General features: G+C 36.0%; 1 protein-coding gene across 1 annotated transcript in view; it reads right to left on the bottom strand.

The window, feature by feature from the left end:
* Positions 1 to 7,638: 7,638 nt before the first annotated feature.
* Positions 7,639 to 12,419, bottom strand: part of LOC139133985 (tyrosine-protein kinase STK-like) — a 22,758-nt gene continuing 17,977 nt past the window's right edge. Inside the window, exons 9-12 of the mRNA XM_070700815.1 lie at positions 11,768 to 11,877; positions 10,648 to 10,802; positions 9,422 to 9,553; positions 7,639 to 8,735 (exon numbers count right to left, since the gene is read on the bottom strand). Of these exons, the coding sequence (XP_070556916.1) occupies positions 8,542 to 8,735; positions 9,422 to 9,553; positions 10,648 to 10,802; positions 11,768 to 11,877 (591 nt within the window). The 3' untranslated portion in view covers positions 7,639 to 8,541. The remainder of the gene's footprint in view (positions 8,736 to 9,421; positions 9,554 to 10,647; positions 10,803 to 11,767; positions 11,878 to 12,419) is intronic.

Here is a 12,419-nt window from a genome sequence, read left to right as displayed (position 1 = left end):
AACACGAGATAATATTCAAAGTGTTTCCTTACGAGAACAAAGTGACCATTTAAGGTCAAATTTTGTGAATCAAAATTACTATTACTGTCAACCATGGCAACCGCTTGGGCCCTGCCAACGCTGCTTGCAGCTTTAATTACCGTTTGTTATTGACGGATGTGTCGATGAATTAAACGATTTTTCTTTTCATACGGAAAAGAAAGTGGTAGGGTATTTAAAGTGAGGGGGTCCTCTGAACTTTGCTAAAAGGCTGCCAGGGACCCCTACGACCGATGTAAACACTGTATCGAGGGTACGTTGGCGATTTATGAAAGTTAAAACATCTTTGTTAACGATGAATATTGTAAAATGTAAATTTTGCAGCTATTTTGATGATACATCTAGATCAGGCACAAAATACATTCTTTGTAAACAAGAAAGTTGCACACGCGCAGTTCCGACGCCCCCTACCTTTAACAAATGCTTTTAACAGTTGAAAATTGCTGCCATGTCTGCCCGTGTTGGAAATACATCTTAGATTAGTATATGACAACATTAACGTTTACATCCGCTTATGAGATTATCAAAAACTACATCGAAAATACTTGGTTTATCGCGTCAACTTGCCATATACAAAAAACAATTGCAGAAGGCGGTACATGGGTTAGTAGTAGCTGTTCAGTGTCCGTCATCTGCTCAGTGTCTGTCTACTCTGAAACGACACTGCCAATCAGCTTGAAATTTAATTTTAAAGTGTACATGTAGTTCGGGTCTACGACAGTTTTTCTGTGATATTAATGTTATGGCTAAAGAAATATGAAAATGAGTTCAGTCAATCAAGAAATTATAAAAAAATAAATCAAAAACTACCAACCAAGAATGTTTACATTTTTGCCAAAATATAGTCTTACTTGGGCACAAATCTAAGTTTGATCAACTGGTAAAAACAAACGTAGGAGTGATCGCTCTATGACTTTGAAATTGTGGTAATATTTGTATTTTGTGTTGATGCAGATTTTAGTTAGCTGAAACCAAGTTGATGACATAACTAATAGGCAAATGAATAAACATCATCCCATATAGTGGTAAAAATTCTAAAATAAGGCCAGAGAAAAAAAATCTTGTTCATCGGATTTTTTGGACCAAGTCTCAGGAGCGGCGAGCGAAAATTTTTTTTTTTGTTTTTTTTTTTTTAGGCCGAAGGTAAACGCGATTCTCTGGCATTTTTGCACAGATGCAGACAAGGCAAGATAATTGTTTCCCTTTTTACCAGAAATATCTCAGACAAGAAACACTGATACTGGTAACTGAATTCAATACTATATTTCCCAACAATAACATAGGCCTTACATTCACAGTTAGTGTTTGCACAACATATTCTGAGCATTTCAACATTCTCTCAGAATAAAACTGAAATGTACAGCAAATCACTGAAATTCAACAATTCAGTATTGTCCTTTAATATTGTCCTGGTGGGACCTAGCATCTGAGTTTTTTCATTTTACTTTGGCCCCATGTTTTGGCCTCTTTACCACTGTCTATATATACACATTTTACACAATGTCTAACAACACTGTACTGTGATCGGAGTGAAGTTATATAGTCATCATTCAGATCGTACTTTAACATCGACGCAACCATGTGTTTTGTCATTGCCGTAAATTTTTATACTTTCGATGCAATTTTCATTCATCTGCTGTCATGATCTTGAACAAATCGCCGAACGTAATATAAGGACAAACACTGAATAGCGTCTCTGGAACTAACTGTTGGCCATCACGTCGAATGTTGGCGATCAAATTAATACTCATGATGTGACATGCCAAATCGACCCACTTTGCGTCGTGATTCGCCAAATTCAGACGTCACAACAACGTGTTGGCGGTCAACTAAGTCCGAACACGTATGAAGTCTCATTCAAAATCCCGTGCCCGCGAAAACCCGACACAGTGTAGGGCGCCACCAGCGGCAGTACTAAAAATATTTGTAATGCGGAAGTAAGAATTTGCCGCGATCAAAAAAAAAAAAAAATTTCCAATATGCCAAAGTAGAAGCGGCGATTCCGATGAACAATTTATTTTTTCTTCCTGGCCTAAGAAAGTATTTTCTCTGTAGTCGTAATTTCATAGGAGCAAACTGTCTTAGCAAACAGCATTTTCTTCTCCTTTGTGTCCAACAAATTTAGCCTGATCCAGAAAGGGGCTGAAAAGATAGTAACCTTTCACAAACATTGTTCAAACCTCATGACCCGATCCTAATTTACATTTGTCCGTTATTAGAAGGTTCGAATATATTTATACGCAATTCCGTACAAATGGAAATTATAAAGGTGGGTTGATCATGTCAAATGAGGGAATGGAAGGGATAGGAATACCCATGGTTTGCCGAATTGAGAATTGACCGGGGAAATTTGAAAAAAAGCGTTTTGAGGACGGAATAATAATAATAATAATAATAATAATAATAATAATTATTATTATTATTATTATTATTATTATTATTATTATTATTATTATTATTATTATTATTATTATTATTATTATTACAAGTTTAGGGGCTATAAGTATTATATAGAAATCTAATAACAGTTCATTGAAGCTGTGGGAATTCTGAAAAAGAGGTGTTCGAATGCAGGCCCATCGTGGCAGTCGTGCGCGCGCACAAAACAAGGCACAGCCACAGCGACTGTGAATAGTTTATGCCAGTGTATTCACTTGCTGCAAATATACCTTCACGCATGCGCACTCGTTTGCCAGTGTAGTCTGCCAATATGAGCATGCGCAATTGAGTTTAACTGCACGTGAATGTGTCGTCTGTACGTCTCGTGCTATAATCTTGTCGTTGAGCTTTGCATCTTGACAGAAACTGGAGTTACTGCAGAGAATACTTTTCAGGACATCACAAGTGAGTCCCTAAGGTAACAAGTAGGACGTTTAGGAAATCCTTTCAGAAAGTTCACGCCGCCTGTGGCCATTTTGTGGGGTATAAGCTTATACGTACCTGGAGCGACGGTATACAGTATTTCTACTGTACATATTGCCAGATAATATGCGATGGAATCATTCAGCGTTCAATCATTCAGATGGAAGTGTCGGCCATCTCCAGACTTTGAAAAAATCTGGGTGACAGACTTTGGAATGCTAACTCTTGTATCACAATGACGTAATTTAATGAGAAGACATTTGTATTCGAGCTCGGCAACATTTTTTGATTTGAGAACTCTCATCATGGCAGATTCACTGAAACAGTGAGTATTCAACAACTTTTTCCTATGTCCATGCAGCACTTGTGCAAAAATAAGCGAGTCCACAGGCCTTTGGCGAATCAATAAATGCGTTTTGAGATGATTTGAGATGATTTGAGAACTCTCATCATGGCAGATTCACTGAAACAGTGAGTATTCAACAACTTTTTCCTATGTCCATGCAGCACTTGTGCAAAAATAAGCGAGTCCACAGGCCTTTGGCGAATCAATAAATGCGTTTTTCACCAAGCTGAAAGGTTGAATTTATTGAAAGATGCGTCCGTCACTTTGGGACGAGCTAGATAAATGCAGTCAAACCCAGCTGGGCATAGAAATTTGCCATAGTATGACTTTGTTCTGGAGACGACCGGCCGTGCCGTGGAACTTTGCAACAAAGTTTCCATATCTGAACGGACGTACTTGAATGACAGGCACAGGAAACGATGGCCAATAAAAACGCATTCTCGTTGCATTTTGATAATAATATATCAATCAAAATGACACGGAAATTATGCCTCCTCCCAACAGTAGGGCCACGGTCTATTTTTAGCCCGGGTACAGTATGTCTCAGTGCTGAAAGGCCATATTGTTGTAATGTTGTCATGGCGACTTTTAAAATGTGCATAAAACTGTGAGAGTGAAACGGGTTGTTTATAGGTCACAAAACTTCTGAGTCCCACTGTCGTCCATTACACCTGTTTCCTTGGTCATTAAAGGTGTGCAAGTATACACATCAAAAGACTAAAAAATTCACTTCATGGGCAAAACCTTGTAAAATAGCTCTTTCTTGTCTGAGTAAGGAAAAAAGATACCCCTGATCTAAAATATGCATGACCAACTTCAGAATATGGTTGCCCAAGTGGACTACCAGGGGAAAAAGTTAATTTCGAGCCCTGGGCAATATTAAACATGAAACATTTAACTTGTAATATTTCCCCTTGTCTTGGCCTGCAGGGTCTAAAAAATTTTTTAAAGGTATACAGGGACCATGTTCAAATTTAGCCATTGCTACCATGGAAAGGGGAGATCTACCTAATCACCAGAATCATAAAGTTTATGGGTCACGTCAGGTCACAAAAAATAATGCACCACTCCATGGCCATAATTTTACTTTAGTTAAAACAATCAGAAATAATTTGTCTTCATTATTCTTATTTGAATTAGGCAAAGAAATCAAAATAAATTATTATAAAATGAAAAGTATGATACGTCGTTAATTATAAATCCATAAAATAAAGTACCAGTTAATTATGTTTTAAATCAAACAAAAAAAGTGTGCGCTACAGTTACTGCTTGTGATAAATATAATGGTACATTGGGTGATAAGGAGGATTGGGTTCGGATACTAGTAGAATTAATTTCAGCACATAAATTAATTAAAGGCATAAACTTAATTCCATAAATGCATAATAAGTTAGTAATATACTATATAACACTTACTTGGGATGACTGCATGAAACACAATTAAAAATGCTTGAAAAATTATTTCTGGTCTATTAAAATTAATTCTAACATACTAAAATTAACGGAAAACATAATTTTGACCAAAATGGCCCCAATATACATTATCTTATTATTCTTTCTAGAATGAAGGCAGACAAATTACAATTATTATTATTATTATAGAACAAATGTTAAAGTTGTTACTTAGAATTCCATAAAATAAACAAAAAACAGTGAATTATGTTTTACCATAGACCCTCTCGAGGGTCTATGGTTTTAAATAAAAAAAAAAACTGTAGTTACCGAAATGATTACTATGGCAACATAAATAAAAATGAACATGGAGTTCATGCTGTTATAAATACACTTAGGAGAGCATTTTAATAGTAACTGGGATTACTTTAATGGACTTAGGAAAAAAATTGAAATTTTATAACGCAAATAGGTTACTATGGAAACACAGGGCAGTAAAAATGGATGTCATATTTTGTCTTTCTAACCCGAAATAAGCCTTTGGTATAATATTTCTGTTGATTACTGGATTTTTACACTGGATATTTGGTCTTTCTTACCCAAAATATCCCTTTGATATAACACATTCTGTTGATTCCTGGATTTTAGATGGAATCTTTGAAAAACTGGTAATTTTTACTCCTGAACGGTTGCCATGGAAACATCTCACATTAAAATGAGTGTGATTTTTTCTTTGGTGTGCTAACCAGAAAAACCCTTATTATCAATTTTTGCATCAATCAATAGTTCTTTAGTAGGAATTAGTGAAAAAGTAACATTTTCAATCCCAGAATAGTTACCATGGCAACTCAAAACAATAAAATAAGTCTGGTTTTTTATGTTCTCTGACCCGAACTCCCTCCGATAGTTAGTTTTCATATCAATCAAAGAAACTTTTCATTGGATATTAGAAAAACTGAAATTTTCAACCCCTAAAATAGTTACCATGGAAACATGGGGCAGTAAAATCGATATCATATTTGGTCTTTTCGACCCAAATACCCTTATGGTGAAATTTTCACGGAAATTGAACCTATTATTATTATTATTATTTTTATATAATACTTATATTATTATTATTATTATTATTATACAGAACGATTACAAGAGTTTTGGGTCCCATGGTCTCGAAACCAAAAATATTTAAACATGCTGCGGTGTAGAACAAGATATTACAGTTGACATCAAAAACAAAAATGTGATTAGAAGAAAAAAATCACCAAAAGTTCAAGCGTTTTGACCTCTAATGGTTATTATGTGAAAATCATTGGATACGATTCACCTGTTTTATGTAGAAGGAAAATAACGGAAAGATATTAAACAGTTACATTGATGATTATAATTGATATGTATTGATAGAACATTATGAATGAAGAAAATAGATTTCCACGTGACCACGGTGTTCTACATCGGTTGATATCAATGGTCACTTCGACAAGTGTTAACAAAATTGCTCTGCTTTCTGAGGACAAATCCAAAGCGTCAATGTGTACGATATCAGACACAGATCGCGTAGCATTGGAATTACAAAATATCTAGCAGTTTTTATTTTTCCTTGACAACAGAAATTCGCAGGACATTGAAGGACCTTGGAGGGCGCTATTATTATTTTCACTATCGAAAGATTCCACTATTGCATCCCGTCCTTGCTTGCAGTTTTATCGTACAATCATAGTTCTCCACCTTTGATATTCCTCCTTATCAGTTATCATATCCTCAAGAATTACCCTTTGCACACATAACTGTCATCATTTCACACACACCGAATAGATAACCTTTCGCTTTGTACACAAAATCATAATCGACGTTAGATACTCATAACATACTCAGTCTGATAAAATCTGATTACAAACCTATCAGTTTCAACAATCAAAATACCAAACACACATTTTGAAACACTCTGTTATTGGATAGTCCAATTTGAAAGCTCCACAGGAAGAAAACGGTCTTGCTTGGGCCTTGAAATAGTCCAACACACGGCCGGCTCTAATGATCTGGTGTTCACTGGCTTCGCTAAATCTCAACACAAACCTACTGTGCCAACACAACCGCCATACCTCGCTATGCTTTCCCCAAAGATCATTGTCCAAGCTTTAATTAACGTTTAAAAATTACCTTTATTTACATAAAATTTCTTGACTTTCATTTTTTAAAGTATAACTGGCGCTTGAACAAAATAATAAATCAGCCGAAAGCGAAAGACAAGACCCTATGACGAAAAGTAACGATCCGAGTGCCGAATTCATTCCATACAAGATTTGAGAAACACACTCGCTGAACCTATCAGCTTACGCTTTACTGGTTTCGTATTCGTAACTTCAAGTATTGGGATTTCCTATTTGCTGAGCCGACAGACAAATGGAAACCTTTTCAACAACTGACAGAATGACGTCACATGTTGCAAGTTGATCACAGTGACTTCTTTCTTTCCCCTTGTTATAATAAACTGAAACAATCGTCTTTATTACAAATCTCATTGACTTGTCTGATCTACGTAACTGTGAACTACTTTTCAGATAAGCCTGGCCAGGCATTATTGACGTACCAGAATAATAATCAATTATTGACAAATACTAAAGTACGACATTAGTAAATAAAAATAGCGCTGGTAATGTATTCATAAATATGAGTTAATCCCAATGATCACAAGGAGTTGTGTAAACATCGATTAATTATACGTACCTATTTAACGATTAAATTTATTGTGGGTGCAATAATTCTTGAAGTACATGTACATTTGTTCCGGATATCATACAATATTGAAATTGCATTTTAACCAAGGCATTTACGCCAAACTTGTAAAGGCATTATCTCTCGTCCTGGCACTGCTGAAGGATTTGCCGGCATATCAACAAACATTCAGGTTTTGACATTGAAACAAGAGTATTTAAATTTTCCTAACGGTTACTGTTATGTTTCTAATTGAAATATATGATCTTAAGTAAATGCTGAGATATTTTACGTAAAAAGGGACTACTAGTCGTCCGAATGTTGAATTTATGGATCCTTCGAATAATGAATACTTATGGACAATATCACTTTTTGTGCGCGAACAAAACAAGAGAAAGGTAAAGCCTTTGACGAAAGATATGACAAACTACTGAGGCAGACGAATATGATAGACTAAAGGTGCATGATGTTTCTCTATCATAGTCTGATAGTATGGTCTGCTGTATGTAAGTCGTCTACTGGGTGACAATGAAAAGCATACATGGATGATATAAAGGTAAATGGGTTCACATAACATATCAATTAAACTGTGTGAAAACCTGATTTATCTATCTCTATGATTGGTAAAAATATAGAAAGTAGAAAAAGGAATGTCTAAAGTAAGACAAACTGTGACAAAACATTGGGATAATGGTTTGTAAATAGCAATGAGGTGGTACCAGGTCTTGAGGCACTTGGCTATATTCGATCTACATTCTTGGCGCCATATACTCTCTATCCATGAACTACCTCTGTCCGTGTACTGTAAACTTATGTATATTGAACTAAATTATGGGCAATGGTGGTATTTAATGACGTTATGTTATCGCAAATTCCTAGTTAATAATGCTCAATAGACTGAACAACCTTGATGTGGCACAAGCGGTTGTAGGTCTATTGAAACAGTCATCGTACCACCGGAAGCGACAAAATCATTTTCCGACACATATGTTACATAACTTACAGGTACAACAATTTAGCTTAACGAATGTGACCAGTGACGAATATGCTGAAACACCCCTTAAAAAACAGGTGTCCTGTGATGGTGTTGTACAATATCTCGCACACCCCATATTTTAATATGCAACTGTTGGCCTTGTTGAAAAGTAGTGAAGTTTGGCAATTCCTTTATTTCCCATTATACATCAGGACGATCACTGGTAAGCGTCCTCTGCTGCAACACCAAAAGAGTCCAAGAAACTGAACAGAAATTCGAATGTCGGTCTGGACTTCGGCTCTTCTTCCCAACATTTCATCATTACCTCGTAGAGGGCCTCAGGGCATTTGTGTGGTTTGGGCATGCGCCATCCTGATGAAATCCTGTCTAATGTTTCTTGGTTGCCCAAAGCTGAAAAAATGGGGGAAAACACGAACTCCATAAAAAATCTCTACTATGCTTATTGCAAGGATGTATTAATAAAGCATCTGAGATTGGCAAAACTGGACTCTGATAACGGCAATTTTAGATTCTACTTAAAGCGTCAAATGTGGACAATAGGAACGGTAACATGTTGGTTCTGAACTTGACTAGGCCTAATTCACTCTGTTTATTTTCTCTAAAAATTGTGATATCAGTTTTTAGTGTATTTGTGTATTTACTTAAGTTCCATGAATTGTAAATTTTGTTGAATTTCCTGTATTGTTGTCTCTGTTGTAGACACATTTCATTGTCCAGAATGTCATAGTCTCCCAAACCATGTCGCAATACCTGGTGTCCGACTTGTCTACTCAACGTGTGTGTCCATATTATTGTTGGTAAATGAATTCTAGGCCTGATAGGAATTCGTTTTTCAACAGTTGCACATTTGACACTTGTGTTAACAAGGGCGATACCTCGTATTTCAGCATACATTCGAGAAAAAAAAAATTAATTATACCCATTATCCCTAAAAAATATCCTAAAACAAAGCCTGTTCTCGTTCTCTGCTGTTACACTAATGCAAACGAGTATTTTATGTCTGTTCTGATCAAATGCCCTCAATGATAGAAAATTAAATCTTGTCATTGCACCCCGGCCATCATGATATTACTTACCGGCGTATGGCACCTGTCCTCTTGAGATGATTTCGAATGATAAAACTCCAAATGACCAAATGTCTGATTTAATTGTAAATGTTTGGAATGTGGCAGCCTCTGGTGCTGTCCATTTCACAGGGAACCTAGCATCTGTAAACAAGAAAAAAACAAATAAATAAATAAAGACAGTGAATGGATGGACGAATAAACGAATGAATGAACGAAAGGATGAATGAATGAATGAATGAATGAATGAATGAATTAATAAGTCAATGAATAATTTAATGAATGAGTGAATGAAGGAATCCATATATGAGAGAATGGATGAATAAATGTGTGAATGAATAAGTGAGTGAAAGACTATGCCCATTATAGTTTAGAAAAACCAAATATTTCTTGATAGGATAGAAGAATAGCTACATTATCCTGGTAAAGTTAACAGAATATAACATCTAATTGTTAAAAGAAACTAGCTAAATAGGAAAAAATAATCTTTTCTGAAAAATAAAGTGTGTGTTATAAGGGTCAATAGTTGGAATTTACATTTCTGATTATTTTTGTATCGTACATCGACAGCAAGTTCTTGTTCTACCCTCAAAACCGTGTTAATACATCTCTTTAGCTTGTCAACACTGTGACAGCGTCTGTATGTGTAAAATGAACCGTTATTTTTTACATTTGAATTCTTGGCCCGACCAGTTTTCAATTGTCAACGGTACAAAATGCTGCGAAGTTGGCATGCTGAATACTGTATATCTCGACATACTTTTGGGAATAGAAAAGAAATTGTAGTCCTGACATTAGAAACGAAAAAATTTAAAACAGTAATGAAAGTTACAGCTACTTGCCCTTTGAAGTAGAACGCGCCTCGGGGACAGAAATTCGGGCTTTCAAATTTTATCAAATCTCTTCTGATCTACCACTTGTGGGGCTCATTTTGAAGCTCTCGATGAAAGAAAAGTTTTCACAGTCTTGGTTTTTCGAAAATCGAAAATTTTATGTTTCACCATAGAGTTAACACAGAGATGGCGGCCATTTTGAATTTCAAATATCGGGAAATTTCAAGTAATTTGTCTCTCCAGTATCAAAGTTTGCACGATGACCCCTGATTTTTATTCTTGCTTTGGTAAGAGAATGATCGAAAGTTTCTTTGAGGAAAGTTTGAGCAAAAGTTAAAGTCTTTCACTTTCGAGGCGCATATTACCTTAATTGATTATCAAAGAAAATGTCGATTTTTTTCTTACCTCGCCTTGCCACGTATTCACCATTGATGAGCCGCGTAAGACCAAAATCAGCTACTTTGCATAAATTACTCTCTCCAACTAAAACGTTTCTGGCAGCTAAGTCTCTGTGGATGTAATTGTTGGCTTCAAGATATGCCATACCGGACGCAACCTGAAAAAAATCAGAAAAGTTATTTAATCCTTAGAATGGCATATTTATCTTCAACTTAATTGGAAATAATTGTTGGCCTGCTCTTCTGAGGAAAGTTTTCCCGGGCATGCGAAAACAGTGTCCAATTTAAGGTTTGCTGAGATTACAAAGGCAAGCTATACGGGGTGTACATTATGGGTTCATTGGGCTACGTTCTATTTTCTCGTTCGGGCTACTTCTCAAAGTTACCCGCCTACTAGATGTCGTTCCGTCATTTTCAAGATTTACTACACCGTCTTTACGTCAAATGATTAACGGGAAAGCACTGGTATGAAATGATGCTTTCGGCAACAAGAACTCAGAGGGCAGGGTCACTTATTCATGCACAACACCCGTGTGAGATGCGCCCAATTTTCCGTTGTTACACCAAACAACCACAGTCTAGCACAGCTAGCCATGTATTTCCACATTCCTGTAAATATCCATCCTTACGAACTAACACACAAGAGTATCTTATTTGAATATCTACTATTAATGTTCGATAAGGGAGGTCAAGTAGGGTCATAGGTGTGTTGAATTCAACGGCTTTAGAGATATCCATCTGTGTTATAAAGGTTACACCCTCTGTTAAAATAAACGTTCAGGTAATACGCAATACTTTGGTCTACTTTTTGTTACACATATACCAGGCGTGCACATATACTGGAAAGAGCATATTTGACAAGGGGCTCCTTAAGTTTGTACTTACAATTGATAACTTTCAAAGAGGCAGGGTGCAAGGCCCGCTGACTCATTTCCTGTATTTGTAAATATGACAGCTGGGGTCGTTGTCCAGGTAACCATGGACGTGTTGTTTGGATATGTTGCATACCTATCATAATTTACTGTGCTCTAGCTTTGTTCAAACAGCCAAGAACCATTCAAAAGACGCTTATCTCGAAAACACAATATATTTTATCATATGACATGTACATATAAATATTACCTGTGGCCAACATATCTATAAGCTGTCTTTCGGCTAAATACTTCCCCTCTCCGTCTCTTAGGTAATCAAGTAAACTTCCATGACACATCAACTCTGTGACGATATAGATTGGCTCCTATATAAAATAATGAAACAAAAAAATCATTTAGCTTCCATGTACCTAAAATATTTGGTTATGTGCAATAATAGGTCACTAAATTACACATTGTTTCTGGTGTACATATTCTAATGTTTCTCGAAAACATGACAAAACACACCACGCAACAAATCTGTGATCGACAATGTTATTCTATAATGTCCTTGGAATTACTTCTGCAAACCGCCATATTGGTTTAATATATTTTTGAAATATATCTAATCACATCTTTCTTTGCAGGCGTTTAATATGTTTATGCAGTCAGCTTTAAATGCCATTATTGCAGGTCTCACACCAAACATTCCTCTCAGAGAGAAATTCAACAAATAGTGATTATGGTATTTGACCGCTGATCCCGGCAACACCTTATCAAAATATGTGACGTCATCAGTACTTACAGATCTACATCTGGATTGAATATTTTATGAAGAATGCAACTGGTTTGAACTTTAAGGAATCGGAGACAAATCTGCTGAACATGTGTAAGTAAACAATGTCATGGAATTGACTTCAATCGATGT

Source organism: Ptychodera flava, chromosome 5, assembly GCF_041260155.1.
Source record: "Ptychodera flava strain L36383 chromosome 5, AS_Pfla_20210202, whole genome shotgun sequence".
In the NCBI taxonomy this organism is placed as follows: Eukaryota; Metazoa; Hemichordata; class Enteropneusta; family Ptychoderidae; genus Ptychodera; species Ptychodera flava.
This window is presented reverse-complemented; position numbering and strand designations above follow the sequence as displayed.